At 40.7% G+C, this 19,326-nt stretch overlaps 2 protein-coding genes across 2 annotated transcripts; both read left to right on the top strand.

Moving 5' to 3' along the window:
• Positions 1-630: 630 nt before the first annotated feature.
• Positions 631-4,999, top strand: lhcgr (luteinizing hormone/choriogonadotropin receptor). The gene is given in 12 exon segments (XM_028424045.1): positions 631-788; positions 1,589-1,660; positions 1,801-1,875; positions 1,969-2,043; positions 2,497-2,571; positions 2,695-2,772; positions 2,870-2,938; positions 3,025-3,099; positions 3,258-3,443; positions 3,618-3,689; positions 3,792-4,928; positions 4,930-4,999. Coding segments are annotated over 12 exon segments (2,142 nt in total).
• An 827-nt stretch (positions 5,000-5,826) lies between these two features.
• On the top strand, positions 5,827-17,198 carry mertka (c-mer proto-oncogene tyrosine kinase a). The gene is made up of 19 exons (XM_028424346.1): positions 5,827-6,063; positions 6,849-7,164; positions 7,245-7,345; positions 7,431-7,601; positions 10,434-10,520; positions 10,601-10,716; positions 10,797-10,986; positions 11,696-11,841; positions 13,447-13,582; positions 13,786-13,936; positions 14,379-14,467; positions 14,552-14,647; positions 14,731-14,811; positions 14,895-14,987; positions 15,072-15,190; positions 15,286-15,395; positions 15,682-15,841; positions 16,064-16,200; positions 16,452-17,198. The coding sequence occupies exons 1-19, from the start codon at positions 5,979-5,981 to the stop codon at positions 16,897-16,899; spliced, it is 2,832 nt and encodes a 943-aa protein (XP_028280147.1). The 5' UTR covers positions 5,827-5,978; the 3' UTR covers positions 16,900-17,198.
• Positions 17,199-19,326: the final 2,128 nt, after the last annotated feature.

The raw sequence follows: 19,326 nt of genomic DNA, 5'->3' as shown, positions 1-19,326 counted from the left end.
CATCAAGCTCAGATGTTTTCCTCAGATGTTTTTACTTATTAAATGCAATATTTTCTTTTAGCATAACATGTATTAAAACATCTTAGGTGTCAAGGTTATATAAGACTGCCTTGTCGTTATCAACAATATGACTGGCGCCAGATGAGATACAGTTATGGGAGGTGTTTGACTTTGGGGCACACTGTCCTCCTGAGGGACACAGTCATTAACTTAGCTCTTTATGTGTATGCCAGAATAAATCTTTATTTTAATTATGCTTAAATATACCCCAGTTACAGACGAGTTGGCAAACTAACAACAAAGAGAAAGGGGTGGCACCGAAAACATCCAACCACACCAAAACCTGTGCCAGCAGTGACTGCTGATAAATTTAAAAATCTATATTCAGTGTTGTTGCAGTACAACTATGTATGTAACACTAAACCTTGAATGATTTGATTTGATTTGACGTCTGTGGCACAAATGGTCCACCTTAATTAGAAACTGCCAGGTGGCTCAGATTTCCCTTGTGAGTTTAAGGGAGACCGAAGTGTTGCAGCTGAAGGAAGCAGCAGATATCTACATGCGCAGAACTCACTGGACAACCCCAGCGGTGTGCTCAGAACATCTGTTCTCCAGACAGCAGCCACAATGTTGCTGCTCAGAGTCCAGCTCCTGTCAATGTTATTCTTCAGTGGATGCACAGGTTTCGTCTGCCCCAGGATCTGCCGCTGTTTCTCCAACACAATCAGATGCAACGATGTTACAGAAGGATCAGCTCCGATGACGGACTACAGAGACAGAAGACTGTAAGTTCAACAAATGGGGATTAAAGAGTGTGATACATTCTCAGCGATGGTGCTTTTAAACCTTTTCGACTATTCCGTGCGTATTTACGCATGGAACAAGGATGCACCTAAATCAAATTCCCCTTATTATAGGTTTAAATACGCACAGTTATAAGTGAAATGCAGATCTGTTTAGGTGCCTTTGTACATTTTATCAAGTTAAAACGCACGCAGGTGTATTTCAGCCATAGCATTCTGAAATATAACAAAGCATAACAACGTACTTTAATTGGATGGAAAATCCTGTTTTTCATTTTGTTTACTTAGGTGTGCACTATCGGTCGGTAGAAATCTTATTATGTCACATGATAGGAAAAAATTTGCTGTTTAAATGCATCTTAAATAAATTTTACACGAAAACTTGCTGCTCTAAGATACAAAGATACAAATTATACTAGTTGGTTGACCCATTCTTGGATTTTGTAAATGCTCTTCACTCCTTTGAAAACAGAGTAACCTTCATGTGTCATCTTAATTATCTGTACAGAAAAATATCAAGTTGGTCAAGTACAGTCAGTCTGTGTGATTTTCTGATTTTCTACGTGGTTTTGGGGAAACTGGGCTCAGCAGACAGCCACAGGCCTTGAAGGTGGAGAATGTTGACCTCTCCTCCAGTAAATCACCAAACCCTGAGTCTCTCCTGATAAGTGTCCATGAACACCAAGGATAGTAGCTTCATCCATGTACCACAACTACACACAAACACACACACACAGCAGAACTTTTTTGTAATAAGAAAGTGTAATTTTCATGTTTCTCAGGTTTCTATACCACCTGTCCGTGCAAACTATTTCAAGCCATTCCTTTGATGGTTTGAAGAGAGTGCAGAGGATGTAAGTATTGCTTCTCTTTTTCTGCCATAACAGTGTTTTTTTAACAGCAGTATATTAAAAGGATACATTGACAGTTCCTTGATTTCTGCGCCACACTTAAAGATACATTTGCTTCACTGCTTTGTTTCTACGGTGAACAGTGAGATTGCCCAAAGTGTCACCTTGAGAACTATCGAAACATTAGCGTTTAACAACCTTCTGAACCTCTCCGAAATGTAAGTCCTTTCCTGTGAATCTTTGCATTAATTACACCCATCCTTGCTGTCGCGCAGCCCATTTAGACAAATGATTTATACATGGTTTTGCAGCTCAATCCAGAACACAAGGAGTCTGATGCACATCGGCCAAAGGACATTTAACAACCTCCCCAAACTTCGCTATCTGTAAGAAATCCTACCATTTATTTTCCTTTGTATTTTGAGCTTTAATCTCAAAATTAAAATAATCTTAAAATATTTTAATCTCAATCTCTTAAAATATTTGCACATTCTAAACGTCCTACCTCTGTACATAGAACTGCACATTCTGTACATAGAACTGCACATTTTGCTTATTCTATTTTATTTTTTTCCTATTGTTTATTCGTATTTTTATTTATTCTTATGCCTAAGTCTACTGTTTATTTTTTTATCTTAATTTAGTTGTGTATAAAGTCATATGAAGGGAACTCGCAAAGTAAGAATTTCATTGCTCAGTGTAACTGTAAAGTGCTGTGCATTTGACAATAAACTTCTTGAACTTGAATCTTGAATCTTGAATTTAAATACTGCCAACACATGTTATTCTTCTTCTTTTTTTCTTTTAAAGTATCAACACATCTCCCTTTGTATTGACAGGAGCATCTCCAACACTGGTATCACAGTATTTCCTGACATTACATCGATCAATTCTCTGGAATCAGAGTTTGTCTTGTAAGTGCACCTTTGTCGTTGAAGACTTTGAGATTAAGAGAGACAGCTCATCTACATACTTCACAATGTATTCGAGCACTTATAAATAAAGCGAGCAAAATATTTAATAATTTATGTTTGCAGGGATATATGTGATAACCTTTATCTGCTGGAAGTACCACCAAATGCTTTCACTGGACTGACAAAAGAATACGTCACCATGTAAGCCTCATGCTGTTGCCTTTTAACACTTTTACACTGTCACTTTGTTTTTCAGTCACTGACCTTGAAACATAAAGTTTGTGACTTATATTTGCAGGAACCTGTACAACAACGGCATCAGAGAAATACATGAGCACGCCTTCAATGGGACAAAGATTGATAAGCTGTATGTTTTTCAGAATTAAATGATTTCTGCTGCATTTCTGCTTTTGCAACATCAAAGTTTTGCTCTCTAACATCTGTTATGTTTAGAGTATTAAAGAATAATCGAAACCTCAGAGTGGTCCACGGGGATGCTTTCAAAGGAGCCACAGGCCCTGGAGTCTTGTAAGTGATATTTTTAAACCTCTTAAGTTATTTAATGCTAAGTTTATATGCTTTGACTTACTGAGAGAACCGGTGTCTACTATATTAATGTAATGATATCATGCTGGTATAAATGTGCAGCTCAGCTCAGGCTGAATGACTGAAAGCTGTTTCTGCAGGGACGTCTCTGCAACAGCTCTCAAAAAGTTACCCTCGCAGGGACTGGAGTCAGTTCTGGTGTTGTTAGCTCAGTCGGCCTACGCCTTGAAGAGCCTGCCTCCTCTGCAGGGACTGCAGAGCCTACGAGAGGCTCATCTCACCTACAACAGTCACTGCTGTGCACTGCTGAGCTGGAACTCTCACAGGTGAATTACACTGTGCGCTTTACAGGTTCATCAAGGACAGAGTATTTCACGAAACTCTGAGCCCTGAGTTTACAAAGTTTACAAAGTATTCAAGTTGGAGATCTTGCTATGATTTCAGATGAATTTGAGTACAGCAAATGGAACTTTTCACATAATTTCCTGCCTTTTCTTTAGGGACAGTCCCCATAATGCTGCGTGGAATAATGGTTCTTCTGCATCTTGTGATGAGAGTGATCAATCTGCAAGGTAAAACTTTTCATTTGTCAAGTTGTCTGTGAGTAATTCATGGAAAGTTTTACTGTACAAATTCCTTATTGTAAGATTCTGCTCCTTTCTCTTCTCCTACAGGGTTCAGCCTGTGATCGGAGGGTCAGCCGATGCTACTCTACTCATGGGGGTGCCATTTTTCCCTGAAGTTGACCTGTTTGTGGAGGACGACAGCTTTGGAGATGTGAATTTCCACTATCCAGAATATGACTTCTGTCACACCCATCAGACCTTAGTTTGCACACCGGAAGCAGATGCTTTCAATCCCTGCGAGGACATTGCAGGTTTTGGTTTTCTTAGAGTGGCTATCTGGTTTATCAATATACTGGCCATTGCAGGCAACCTGACAGTGCTCCTGGTCTTCTTTAGCAGCCGGAACAAGCTGACAGTGCCTCGTTTCCTCATGTGCCACCTGGCTTTTGCTGACCTCTGCATTGGGGTCTACCTTCTGATGATAGCCACAGTAGACCTGCGAACACGTGGTCACTACAGTCAGCATGCTATCGAATGGCAGATGGGACCAGGCTGCAGTGCTGCAGGATTTCTGTCTGTTTTCGGTGGGGAGTTATCCGTCTACACGCTTTCCACCATCACACTAGAGCGCTGGCACACCATCACCAATGCTCTGCAGGTAGAGCGGCGTCTGGTTCTTTCACAGGCAGCTGGTATAATGGCCGCCGGTTGGTTCATCTGCCTTGGGATGGGGATGTTGCCTCTGGTTGGTGTTAGCAGTTACACCAAAGTCAGCATGTGCTTACCCATGGATATAGAGACTCCTCTGGCTCAAGTCTTCATCATAATTATCCTGCTGTTCAACGTGGGTGCTTTTGTTGCTGTATGTGTTTGCTATGTGCTCATATATCTGGCTGTAAAGAACCCAGAGTTCCCTGGAAGAAGCGCTGACACCAGGATTGCAAAGCGCATGGCGGTGCTCATTTTTACCGATTTCCTCTGCATGGCACCCATCTCCTTCTTTGCTATCTCTGCTGCCTTCAAGGTCCCCCTCATCACAGTCACCAACTCTAAGATTCTGCTGGTCCTCTTCTTCCCAATCAACTCCTGTGCGAATCCCTTCCTTTACGCCATCTTCACCAAGGCTTTCAGAAAGGATGCTTATCAGGTCATGAGCACCATGGGCTGTTGTAAGAGCAAAGCCAGTGTTTATCGGATGAAGGCCTACTGCTCTGAGAAAGCCATCAAGACTCACTTGCAGCAAAAAAGCAGGAGTAAAGCTGGCTGCCATGGAACATCCAAACCATCATCTGAGAGAGGAGGGAGAGCTCACCTGAAGAAAACAGACGAATAAACTCTGATTTGTGGACAGAAAATATAGACACTGACATGTCACACTATACTGTTAGAGAGGGTGGGAGATCAGAAAACATAACAAAATATTATTTTGTTGGTGTCTGGTGACTGGATGCATTTTACTCAATATTTATACACAATTAATTTACATTTTAGTCATGCCTGAATAACTTTTATGTCTACTACATAAGTCAGAATTAATGTTAAATGGACAAATCCAGAGAAAGTTCACCCCAAAATCTGTGCATAAAGTCAGCTTTGAGTGTCCAGCTTGGTTTGATGTGAGAGGCCAATGGTTGACATGTCTGCCTTCCCTTATAATAATATAAAGGGGTCTAAATCAAAATTGGATGTTTGGCACCACAAAGTTTGAGTGTTGGTAGTTGATGTGACTGAAACGCCACACACCAACAAACTGACCGGACTAAAAGGAACACAGCTCTCCCCCTTCCTTTGCTATGTAAAGCTCAATAACTCATTCTGACCACGTGGTGGAGTCGTCGGACTGTTTTTTTTTGCAATATAAAGTAAATGTTGTGCAGGCTGCAGGTTTATATAATTCTTATTATGTTGTACTAGTTGAGATTTTAAGGAAATATGACAACTAACAATTAAATAAATAAAACACATTGAACCTTTTGCAAATACCGAGTTTTTTTTGAGTATCAGGTGTTTTTTATGTCTTGTCTTTTATGTGCCTGCTGTGTTTAGACCGTTTTTTCAGTGTTTCCACGCTCAGCCCCTCCTCCTCCGTGGGGTTCCTCCTGTGACGTCCCCCCCACAGTAAACTTTTTTTTCTTCAGCTATGTGCGTGGGTCAACAACTCTTCACACAGGCTGTGGCGAAGCCACGTTAGCGCGTAATGATCGGAGTTTAGTTACAACAATCCTTCACTTATTGTTGATCCGTCTTCAGACCGCTGCGGGACAGAAGCAGCAGTTTGAAGCGCGCACAGCGGTCATGGCAAATGAAGCAACACCTGGCTGCTGTGGAGTTTTCCTCTTTACGGCCACTTTAGCCGTTCTTGCTGGGAGTCCGGTCAGCGGTAAGTTGTTGTATTTGTCTTCATGCTTTGTTTTGTTTTTCTGTACTGATCCTGAACTCGGTCTCATCTGGATCCCAGAGCACAGGCTGTGCATGAAGCTGCAGCTGGGGCAGATAAACAGTGCTCTTATGTGCTCCACTGGAAAACTTCAAAGAGTTCTTCATAGACTCACATAAATATAAAGTAATTTCACTTCTGATTATGAACTATATTCTAAAAATAGTAATACGTTTTTTCAAGGTTATAAATGTGTATGACATGTTGCTTTTAAAATAAAAACATGGTTACTGTGGTTTGTGGACAGAAAACATTTCAAAATAGCCTTTTGGTTCAGAAGGCATTTATATAGCACCATTCATACAATTCAGAGTGCTTTACAGAGGACTAGAAACAACATAAACAGAAAAACAACATTTTAAAACATGTAGGTAGGAAATAAAGAGAATAAAATCATAAAAACAACAAATTAAATGAGAAGAATGAGCATTCAATCAGTGAGTGAATTGTTTTTAGGATTTATGTGGCTTAATTTTACTCCTGTGCCTTTTTAGAAAAAAAAATGTTTTGATGTAAGAATTCAGAATAAAGACATTTGTTTTGGAAAGTCTGAGAAATGTCACCTTTCTAACATAAACTGAATCCAGCTTTAACCACCCGGCTCTTTTACTTAGATGTCATACCTAATTTCAGAATGTCAATATTTGCACAATTAAACACAATTTTAGGTGCAAAATCCATCATTTGAACCAGAATTCCTTCACTATACCCTGTCTTCCTCTGAACAGCTCAACACTCAAGGAACCACTTTCACCGACTTACCAGAAACTTGGAGGTTCCTGTCGTACCACGTCAAGTCCCCAGGATATATCTGACACCAGATCAGCTCAAACAGCTCCACTTCAAGCCTACTATTGGCTCCATCCAGCTGTCAGAGGGCCATGAAGCTAAATTTAACTGCTCCATTGACATCCCTGATGCTAGGCTGGAGCCCACCATCATCTGGATGAAGGACGGCCAGGAGCTGAGCGCTAACACTCAGATGGTGATCAACGATCTGCGGACCTTCACAGATGGAGTCATGACTTTCCTCTCCACTGCCATGTATGTACCACACATAGGTGAAAATGAAATATATGACTACACATATACACATATGACAGACATGTCATTATGTGTTGCAGCATCAACCAGGTGCAAAGAGGGGATGCCGGCAGGTATCACTGCAGACTGAGTATCAGCAACAAGTTGGTGGATTCTCAGACAATCACAATCGCAGTAGAAGGTGAGAGTTAGTGATAATCTGTAATACTAATACACTGGAGGCTTCTTTCTCCTCTTTACTTCACATGTTTCTGTTCTACCTTTAGGTCTGCCAACATTCATCCAGCAACCAGAGGACAAGAACATGACAAGAGACACACCTTTCACACTGACATGTTCGGCCGTGGGACCTCCAGACCCCGTTCAGATCCGCTGGCTGCGTGATGGATTACCTGATAGTGAGTTTCATAGCTCCCCCAGCAGCTACTCTGTGTCAGGTGAGACACTGACCACACAACTGTGTCTTTTATCTTTCTCACACATGTAGAGGACATGTGTATCATACTGATTTACATCTTAGAAGCCTCACTGTCTCTTCCTCTAAAATGTTGCAAGTGCAAAGTGTCATGTCTCTTACACACCGTCTGATGGAGGATCTTGAATTAATCAGAAAAACAGGGTCTGTCTGGTAAAGATAGTTCATTTAAAGCCATCTGTGTGGATTTATTGAAAGAGACAGAACATTTTTTATTAGAAGAACATCTGGCCTGTAAAAAATGTTGATGAAAAAAACAGGTTCCACTCAACTTTACACGTTAATTGGCCTCAGTGACTAGATGTGGGCTCATTCTTTGCCAGGGATGCAGATATTTTACTCTTAAATTGTACTCAGCTATCATTGCTTTGTTGGTGGTTTCTATTCTGCCTCGTCTCTGCTGCCTCAGCATCTGTACCCTGCTCAGTGCAATGACTTTTGTTACCATGGTCAGCGTCACTTTAGTTGCCTGCTGCGTTGCTGAATGGTTAACAGCGGCCATTCATGCACGCTCAGTGCTTTTTGCTAGCTGTATGTAGGAATAACACTTTAAAGCCTCATTAAGAGTCTGTTTGGAAATAGCTGGAGCTAACAGCTGGTGAGAGGTAGAGAGACAGGACAGGAGAACAGAGAGAACGGTGATATAAACTTTGGGATGTTATGCACCTTGGCTAAGAGAGTACTCTGTACTTTTTCTAGTAACTCACCAAACTACATCTGGTGCAACGAGGTGAAGTTTTTAAACTGACAAAAACAGAAAATTAGATACTGATGGATTCTCCCTTTATATATTTCATAATTTATGAAATTCCTGACACAGATGATGGCTGCGGTTATTTAGGAGGAGAAACACCTACAAACAGCTAATCAAAAATAAATCTCAGTTTTAAGAAGGTCCGTTTTGTTTAGAGTCTTTTATGCTAAGATAAAGGGAATTATTTTTGGAATTATATAGCATTGTGGAAAACAGGAAAGTTGTGTGTTTGGAGTCTCCCTTGAGTTCCTCCAACCTTCTTTTTTTTAAAAAAAAATTGTTATTATTATAAGCATAACCTTGCTCTGTGCGCTCTGACCCTTTAATTTGTAGTTCGCCGCAGGCTAAGCGCTTCCACCAGTGGAGTCACTGAGTGGTAATACAACCAGAAGCTGAGAGGGTTAAAGGTTTAGAGCTGTGCTTTGGTCCAGCATGTGCAAGGGCCCTGATAGAGGACGGGGGAACTGCACAGGGAGTCTGTTCGGGGGTTGGCTCAGGGGACAAAGACTGCATTCACAGGACGGCCCACTAACCCAGTGGGGAGGGGCTGGACGCAGAGGCCGGCAGGCTACCACAGCACTGCGCGGGACCAAATATTGGCACAACAGAACAGTGTAAACCCACTACTCGGCATACACACCTCATGCATACTATGAGTCTAGAGCCTCTTGTGATACTCAGAGTGGGCTTGCTTTGGAGTGTGCTTTTGATGCGGGGGGTGAATTTGTTTTTGTTTTTTTCAATATTTAGTCTGGAAACTGTGTAAGATCTAGTTTATGTCTGCAGGCTGTAAAGCTTTTTAGAACGTCACTTTTGAAAATACAAAATGAGAAGAAGCAAATCTGGTGCACAAAGCTAGAAGTAGTGAGCTGTTGTGGATTTAGCTGTAACCTGACAGAGAGGTTCAGAGCTATGTTTGCCTTTTGAACAGGAAATGGAAAATCTCAGGCAGCACAGTAAACTGGAGTAACCCCAAAACCTGATAATTAGAGGGTGCAGGATGTCCATGTGATGCTTCAACCCACTCACAACTCCTGCAACTCCTCATTTCCCTCTGAGTAGCCAGAGTTTTGTTTTGATATTAATACTGAGCGGAGTGAAAGGAGAAATGATCTTATTCATTTTCCTTTTCTGATTAATACATGATTTAAAATAATCAGAGCTGGGTCACAGAGAAAAATCTTTGACCTTAAATTGATTGTATATTAAATTAGAAAACCTCTTCCATAATCCACTGTTATGTTGTAATATAACCATAATTTGTTTCTCCAAACACAACTATTGGCACTTGGTCTAACTTTCCGCATCTGCCACCATCTGTTCACCACATGTTTTTTTCATTTGCACAGCTTGGCTGGTATGTACTAACATCTCATCACTAGGCAGGTGTGGGTCATGTGATCCTCTTAGATTTTTTTATTTTTTTTGATGAGAGTGTAACTTATATTAAGTATTCAATCAGGCCTAAGGAATGCTGTTTTATCTTTCTGCAAACAAACCTACTCTGGTCACTGTTTAGAACACGAAGCACTGGTTCTCCTGTGCAGAGGAAGCAAAACCAATTAGGTGAAATATTCGTAAACAAACCATCCCAAGTTGGTTCAGATTGTTGTGTGATCAGCTTTGTGGAAAGGTTTCTGAGATTGAGAAGCTGGAACACGGAGCACAAAAGGGACATTATTTAGCAGATGACCCAGTCTCTCTGTTCTAACTGGGCAGATCTGTGTACTGTTGAAAGACGGAAATTGTGTGTCCAGGAAAAGAGACGCAGCAAAAGGATTGTTGCTGCAGTACATCATAGTAGAGAGGCTTGCTGTAAGAGGCCCTGCTATGAACTTTTGAGGGTATAATAATAAGGAGTGAGTCATCTCTAAATATGCCTTTCACTCATTTTTCTGCCTGGTAATACTCTCGCTTCTTTATTGGGGTTGACATGGCACATTTGATAGAGAAATAGAGAAAATAACACACACAGCACCATCATGACCTTGAGTTGGTTGTTTTGTTTTTACATTGTCTTATCTTGTGTTTCAACTGCAGGTGTGCACAAGTACACTCAGTTCAGCTGTGAAGCTCACAATGCAAAGGGCCTAACCACATCCAAAGAGGCAAATGTAAATATTAAAGGTAAAACTTAACATTTCAAGATATTTTAACGTCACAAAAATGTTAAGGAGTTAGTAAAATGTTTTTATTGTGTTTTGCAGTTCTTCCCAATCCTGTGTTCAATGTTACTGTGACGGAGAGGCAGTCCAACAAGCTGTTGTTAAGCTGGAGTCCTGGTCGGGATGGCTTCTCTCCACTCACCAAATGTCACATCAGGGTAAGCCTCATCATGTCTGAGCGAACAGAGCTGTCATTTATTGCCCTCAGTGTGATCACACGCTCTCCAATTCATCTAAGGTGAAAGAAGTGAGTCGTAGGAAAGGGGAGGTGACCACCACCAGATACATCAACGTCACAGTGCCGCCTTTTCATTGTGAAGTTCCCGGACTGCAGGCTATGACATGGTACAACTTAAGTGTTTCCTGCAGCAATGAGGTGGGGGCCTCTGCTTTTAGCACGTGGATCCAGAGCAACACAACAGAGGGAGGTGTGTGGATGGAAATATTTGCAATTTTATTTTTTCCTTGTCAGTTGCTGACACAGCTGTAGATCTGGGGCCAGTTACATGGGAAAACTAAATGGGAAAATTAAATGACAACTACATGATATACTTCCCAGTATATGAAACCTCAGCGAGTGCTTCGAATTTAGAAAGCTGACTCTGTTATTGTCTTACAAACGGCCCTTATTTGTTTTAGAGAACCTCTGTGCCTGTGCCTAGGTTTGGATTGCAGCACTATGTAATTATCCTGCTTCCCCATCCAAAATGTGCTTAATGTAAGCCTCCCTGCAGTAATAGCATGTAGTAAGTGGGATTTTGAGAAGTTGCACAACTACCTGCTCTCCCTACAGCATTTCTCATTTTGGAAAAAAAAAATCTCACTAAATCTTGGTTGTTTTCCTGAAGGGTCACATAGGAAATGGGAGTGGTCTCACTGAAAAAAAACATACACACAAAGTTCTTACTGGGTGGAGCTGCTTTCAATTTCCTTCCTAAAGCCACCACAGGGGATATTTTAGTTGAGAGATTTGATATGCTGTGCCAGGAAGTGACCACATACCAAACTGTAATCAAAGAATTCAGAGGCGAGGTAGTCTTTGTTCTTTTATAGGTTTGCATTCTTAATGTCCCTGTTATCACTCTCACTCTTATTAATCCTTGTTTCTCATTTTGTTTTCCCCCCTGGGGTTTTTAGTGCCATCAGTCTATCCCCGAAATGTCACCGTCCAGCTGAATGAGTCGGGGCTGGTGATCAAATGGAAGCCTCCACCAGAGGATAAGATAAATGGCATCCTACAGGGTTACGATGTGATTGTCAGATATGGTACACAAGAGAAGAAGGTGAGCTGGCCTGAACGTGGCAATTAAAGATTTAGCTTTCTTTGTTGATATAACAGTCACAACAACCATCAACACTAACACTTCGATTAGTCCACTTTCAATACAATATAAAGGATCATTTTGCAGGTCAAGAAAACAGCAGTGATGCGGATAAGACTGTGAAAGTAATTAGAAAAACTAAACTCAAATAGTTGTGTAAATAATGTTACAAAACCTGCTACACTCTGAAATAGCAGCTCTTAGCATAGCTAGACTTTTTTTCACATGAACCTTTACATAACTGCAGCATTTTAAAGCTGCAAAATTATTAAACTTATCAATTGAGGCTCTTCAGGGAAGGGAGAGGGCTACAATAAAAATATTTATTCTCCAACACCTGTCCACATTCATAAGAAGTAACATGAACAGTAGCCTAGCCGTTGTTTTGCTTTGCTTTTTGACTGACTAATGTATGAGAAATATGAAAAGAATGAGTATTGTAGTGGAATATGTGACACTCCCATTGTTCTGCCTACTGAACCAAAGGTCAACTACCCCTTTTTCTGAAAACAAGTTTTTTTTTTCCACTCATTTGAAGAATCTACAAAGTGGAGAAAGTACTTCACAAGACTTTTTTAGCTACACTCTCTAAGAAATAGTGATTTTAATAGCAGGCAAATGATTGGCGTGTTCGTCTGCTTTTGTGCAGTCATGCTTCTTGCAGTAGTGCTGTGTAGTGCCTTCCTGTCTTTCCTGTCTGTGTTGTAGCTGAAGGAAGCAAAAGTTTAAAAACTGGTCATCAGTATTTCGCATGTGGCCTTGAGTCATCACAGAGTGAATAGAGTTGGAGTACAATGGGATGTGTACCTCAGATCCAAATATCCGTGTGCATTGTACATTTTGCTGATGATGTCATCCAGTAGTAGTGACTGGAAGCATGTACTAAAGAAACTCAGACTGACCTGCTGTGGAAGTCAGTTTCAGATTCACATTAAGGAAATCATCCTTACTGTTATTGTTGTTGCTTTCTGAGGTTGTTTCCCAGCATTTGCATAGATTGTGGTGTTTTCGGAACATTCTTATGTTTCTGGCTGCAGACATGATGTTAATCATGGGTTCAGCTTTTTTCTGTCAGCACTTTGGCAAAGCAGAGCAGCCCCTAGATGCTATACTGTGGTGTTGTGAAATACAAGACAATGTCTGTCACATGCTCCCTGCCATTCAGCACATGAGCTTATCCAGAAAGTTTGTCCTTCCTTTTTTTGTTTTGAAAGGAGTTTCATTATATACAATGATCAACAGTGAAAGAAATGCTGAGATTTCCCTGAAATGTTTCACACTGTGAATGACTGCATGAAAGCAGCTTGGGATTCTTTTGTTTGTTGTAATAGATGAAACAAAGAAGCAGAGTAAGCACAGAAATATACAAGATGTTCCTTCATGTTCCCAAAATATCTCGTTGTGCCTTTTTTAGTTTAATGATTTGATGCACCATTAAATCTCTGTTAAGCCTGTGACCTATACCCTTCTCCATAAAGATAATGATTAACCGTAATATAAGTTATATATATAAGACAATTCAAATTATGACACTAGACTTATCTCTGCTCTCGTGTGCCATTTCAGGTCCACAGTTACACCACCACGGCCATTGTAGCTCTGCAAGAATTCAACACAACCTACAGTGTGGAGGTGGCTGCATGCACACAGGCAGGGAGCGGCATGATCAGCCCACGAGTCTGGTTCTTTGTGCCAGAAGACAGTAAGCTGATCCACTACTTTATCCTCCCATCTGACAGCTGTTGAGCTGCATTTAAAATGGACAACAAACTGCAAATCACTTGGTTATCGTACTATATTACAGTAACATTATTGAATCAATGTTCAGAATGTAGATACATATTTGATTAGACTTGTGATATTGTTGAATGGTTTCTTATTACAACTCTGATTCCTTCATCTCAGAATCCGTCATGTCCCCTTCGTCCAGCCCTGACACCGAAGCTCCTTACTCTGTCTATGTTGTGCTTGCTGTGGTTTGCAGCATCATTCTTCTAATGCTTATTGTCTGGATGGCCATCTTTGTACGCAACAAGCCTTCTCACTCTTGGTTTGGGTATGTTAAAGACAATTCTTATCTTCTGAAGTACATATGTGATTTAAATGGATAAAACAGGTCTTTTAGTAGGATGTGAAAAACTGAAAAACTTCCGGGTTCTGTTAATATACTGCTTCTGCTTCCTCTTAATCACAGTTGAGACTAGTAATAACTGCGCAGCTGGAGAGTTGGATAACAACCAGCTGCTAATTCTCTGGTATTCTTTATTATGGAGCGTGTGACTCACTCTTGCCACTCAGGATATGGATAGGAATGTGTCACAGGCTGCTTCTTAGATAGGAAACGTTGTCTGGAACAGCTCATTGCTCTTCCTGAACAGGACCACCTCTCCAGTTGAATCTACGCACGTGTGTGTGTGTTATTAAGATCAGTGACTTTAATGAGAAGATTCCCCTCACTGTAAACCTGTGTTTCCCTTCCTCCCTGTCACCCCCTGCAGGCAGTGGTTTGGAGGTGAAGAAAAGCCGCCTCCTGTCATACAGTACACAAACCAGAGATCCTACAATCGTTCAGCAATAGAAATCACACGTATGTTCTGTGGGAAGAATAACATCCATGTAGAAATGTGTTATTTTAACAACAAAGGGTGACTGTTGTGCCTCCTTTCTGCAGTTGCTAACCTTGGTGTTAGTGATGAACTCCAGGCCAAACTTCAGGATGTCATGGTCATGAGGAACCTGCTCTCAGTGGGTAAAGTTCTTGGAGAGGGTGAGTGAAAAGTGTATTTATGAGGTGATTTAGCTTGATAATTATCGATTAAAGACACTTTTGTCATTTGTATTTTAATAAAGGTGAATTTGGCTCGGTGGTGGAGGGACATTTAAGACAACTGGATGGCAAATCAGAAAAAGTTGCAGTGAAGACAATGAAATGTGAGTCTCTCATTATGAGGTCTTATTCAAGAACTGTTAAATACAAGAATCTGACTCAAACTGACAACTTCCTGGTCAAACAGTGGATAGCTTCTCTCAGAGGGAGATTGAAGAGTTCCTGAATGAGGCAGCCTGCATGAAAGATTTCAACCATCCTAATGTCATCCGGCTGCTTGGTAGGAGTAATATATTACCTCTACCTAAGTATTATAGAAAATATTTTTATTTGCACATCTTTACATCAACTCACCCTTTTTCAGGTGTATGCTTGGAAGTATGCTCAGGACATTTTCCCAAACCCATGGTCATCCTGCCATTCATGAAATATGGAGATCTACACAGCTTCCTGCTGCACTCTCGCCTCGGAGAGAATTCACAGGTAAGATTTTAGCCTAAACACTGAAACAGATAACTTGACGGAGTATCAATGTATAATTGTTACCGTGTTTAACATTATTTCTTTTTTATACACAGTTCTTGCCCACTCAGACGCTTCTTAAGTTCATGGTTGACATTGCATTAGGTATGGAGTATCTCAGTGGGCGTAACTTCCTGCATCGTGACCTGGCAGCACGCAACTGCATGTAGGTTGTTTCCTTTGATTTATGTGAAAATCAACATGCATTTTTTAAACATTTGGACGTACTGTTTTTATGCCTTGGTGCCAGGGAGTCAAGGTATTATTAAGCGCACTCCCATCCATGGACACAATAAATAGCATTTGCTCAAAAATCACGTTTGGCCCTAATTATGACAGAGTCCAACCTCCACTTTATCTGGTAGCTTATCATTTGAGTTTCATGCGATTGTTGTTCCAGTTTATGTGTTTTATTGTCTTGTTATAAAGTCCATCCACTGTTTGTCCTGAAGGTTGCGTGATGACATGACAGTGTGCGTGGCAGACTTTGGGTTATCCAAGAAGATCTACAGTGGAGATTATTACCGGCAGGGCAGGATAGCCAAAATGCCAGTGAAATGGATTGCAATAGAGAGCCTGGCCGACCGAGTTTTTACTGTAAAGAGTGATGTGGTAAGTGCTAAGAGAGTGTATTATTTCCATTTTAAAAAGTCCCTATAAAAGGTTATATAGCCACTGAAAGAAGAACTGACATTTTCTACTGTATCCATTTCTCTATTGCTTTCCGTTATGGTACAGAGCAATTTTATAAATCAGTTTTTAAACAAAAAATAAAAGTTTTTGTTTATCACATGATAGAAAATATGAATTGAAGTTGTATTGTGTTTTTTACAGTGGGCATTTGGTGTTACCATGTGGGAAATTGCTACCCGAGGCATGACGCCATATCCTGGAGTCCAGAATCATGAGATTTATGACCACCTTGTTGAAGGACACAGGCTGAAGCAGCCACCAGACTGTTTGGATGAACTGTGAGTCCTGTCTCTAGCTATCTTATTTTTCTCACTATTTGACCTAACCTTTTTTTAGTGTCAAAAAAAACTACATGTTAAACACAAGGAGCTCCAAGCTGTTGTGCATGTTTAATACTTCTTTTTATTATAGCTATAGGCAGTAAAAGTCCAGTGGAAAGTTCACATTTACTTAAACTGTAAATCCTAAATCAAAGCTAAAAATGAGCAACATATGTTAATTAATATATTTTTTTATAACCCTCGACTAGGTATGAAATCATGTACAGCTGCTGGAGGGCTGATCCACTGGACCGACCCTTATTCCCACAACTGCGAGAAAGGTTGGAAAAGCTTGCAGAAAAGCTTCCAGAGTCTTTCAGCAAGGATGATATTATATACATCAACACCAGCTTTCCTGAGGAGGACCCTGACAGGGAAACACTATCTGCAGAACATCCCTCGAGTAGCTCCTCACCATCCTGCAGTCGTCTGGCAGCAGAAAATACAATTGTTACAGCGGACATTCATGGAAGCCTCGAGGAAGAGGATGATGAAAACAGTGATCGTTATGTGGTGGTAATCTCCTCCAATCCTTCCCTCAGATCTACTACACTGGACATTCCACTTTTAACAGGCCATGCTTCAAGTGAAGAAAGCGGAGACACTGATGTGACAGCAGTGGATCACAGTACGACTGACACTTCTTTCCTGCTATAACGATTGGTACTCAGCAGATCAAAACTGTGATAAAACTCTCACCGTGGTTCAGCAGTACTAATCGTGTTACCTCGTTGGACTGGGAGCACCTGCACCTTTCCTGTTGTGGACTTCTTGTTTAGTGTTGAGCAGTTTATGCTTAACAGGGCCAGCCGACATGTCAGTGTTGATGCACATATTCTATAAGCTTAAGATACAATTAAATGTGAAAGAGTTTACTGTGTGTAAATATAGAAATGTACAGATCACTTATCAAATCTTATACTGTCAAAATAAATGGGTTTATTGACTGGGTGGAACTGTTTGCCCAAGATTTCATCAAACCATTATGGAAAATATGATTATTAGTAGTGAAAAGTAGCTAGATCTCACACCAAAATAACATATATTAAAACTGAAAAGATGCTGCATGCTGAAGGATTTGCTGAAGAAGCTAAAATCTGAGCTGAATGTGCTAAAAAAGAAGTCTGAGGTGAATTTGTTAAAAAAGTTAATGAAATTGTCAAAATTTAAGTTTGATAGAAGGCTGGAATTGTATCTGAAGCTGGAAAGAACTAGTGGTTAAATAATTTTTATGTTGAAATGTGGAATAACACTGGGGAAAACTGATTTACCAGTGAATTATTTTAATGGTGAATGTACAATTTCACAGCAGAGTGAAATTCACATTTACTCAAACTGTAAATCCTACTCAAGTCTTCTTGCAAGGATATCATCAAGTACATCAACACCAGTTTTCCTGAGGAGGACCCTTAAAGGGAATCACTATCTGCATCTTTACTAATCCTTAGTAAAACACCAGATTAAGTTTAAAGATTATGAAAGAAGTACATGTTGTGGAACTGGCCTCAGGAACACTCAGTTTGGATTTAAACGTGCTATTACCTCAGGTTCCAGTCTTTGTGCAACATATTCCATCCATGAGTGGCAGAGTAGACCAAACCAATTTACCCAAGTCAGTACAGGTATATAGGAAAATAAATGATGAGCAGAAAAAGTAAGGATCAGCACTTATTTATGGAAGTATAACTGATCCCATAGGTGACCAGACAAAAAAGCAGCAACAGACTTTTTGCATTGAAAGAAAAACATCTTATTCTGAAAATAAAAGCTTTCTCCACATGTGGCTTAAACGTAAGAGTAATTAGACAAGACACCAAGAAACAAATTCAGAATGCAAAAAATTGTATTAAAACAAATTAAACAAGTATTGTTTTTAATTATTTTTAATATAGAGTTTAAGTAACTAATCAAACATCCATCCATCCATTATCTGATCCTGCTTTGTCCTGCAGTGCAGGGTCATGTGAGGCTGGAGCCTATCCCAGCTATCTACAAGTGAGAAGCTGGGTACACACTGGACAGGTCACCAGTCTATCACAGGGCAACATACACATACAAACAACCATTCACACTCACACCTACGGGCAATTTAGAGTTACACTAATCAAACAAATGTATTTAATATAGTGCTCTCTTCTACCTACTCAAAAGGTACTGAAAGCGCTTCCGAGCAAGTTTTTTTGCCCAGGATCGCAGTGCCAACCTTGTGGTTAGTGGACAAGCGTTCTTACCACAGCACAATGTAAATAAATATGTCCCTAACTAATAATCAAGGTCAATGGGGGTGGAGGGTGCACCTACCACCCCAGCAACCAAGGAAAACACCCAAGGGCGTAGTTTTAGCATGGACGGAGGGGACGCGTGCCCACTAATACTTTGATCCCTTCCTAAAAAACAGATTCTCATTGGGTGCAGACAGGGTTTATAGGTCTTCAATCTTGGCACACGTTAACACATGTATGAACAGCAATATCAACAATGAAACAATCCCAACATGGAGCAACCGCAACAACACATTTCCACCTTGTGCAGGTGACAGTTAAACACAGTTTATCAGCTTCTCCATCACAACTGACCTGTGCAGCATAAAGTTACTTCCCAAGCCAAGTTATTAACAGCACAGCCACAATACAATTGGCTAATGCTAACAGCATGCTAACAGAATCCAGATGTGGAGGTGAAATAATGAACCGCAGAAGAAAACAGAACTCACCTGTACAGCGCTGAGCGTGGAGGCCGCATCATCATCCCTACATCACTTGACAGAAACATGAGAAGGAAAGCGCCGGAAATCGTGCGGGGTTTAAAAACGACGAGAGGAGCCTGATTGGCTCAGCAAGGGGGCGAGATTTCATTGGCTTAGAGCAGTGATGGGGCAAAAAATTGCGCGGATGCGGAAGTGAAAATACTTTTTTCTTTAAACAAACACACAGTAGGTGGCGGTATTGCACCATTAATCAATAAACTAACTAACTAACTGTGTTGGAAATTTGGCATTACTGCTTTATACTGAGTTTCAATTAAGGTGCAGCACCAGGATGAAGGAACAGTACCTCCTCCTGGCTGACGCTGACCACGCAGGGG

This window comes from Parambassis ranga, chromosome 15 (assembly GCF_900634625.1).
Source record: "Parambassis ranga chromosome 15, fParRan2.1, whole genome shotgun sequence".
NCBI classification, from domain to species: Eukaryota; Metazoa; Chordata; class Actinopteri; family Ambassidae; genus Parambassis; species Parambassis ranga.
The sequence above is the reverse complement of the archived record's forward strand: the minus strand, read 5'-3'. Positions and strand labels throughout refer to the sequence as shown.

Bases quoted from the DNA above. Each gene is read 5' to 3' on its own strand.
- mertka (XM_028424346.1), top strand. From the start codon at position 5,979: ATGGCAAATGAAGCAACACCTGGCTGCTGTGGAGTTTTCCTCTTTACG. The intron at 10,987-11,695 runs GTGTGTGGATGG...TGGGGTTTTTAG, and splicing joins GAGCAACACAACAGAGGGAG to TGCCATCAGTCTATCCCCGA. The intron at 15,842-16,063 runs GTAAGTGCTAAG...TGTTTTTTACAG, and splicing joins TTACTGTAAAGAGTGATGTG to TGGGCATTTGGTGTTACCAT.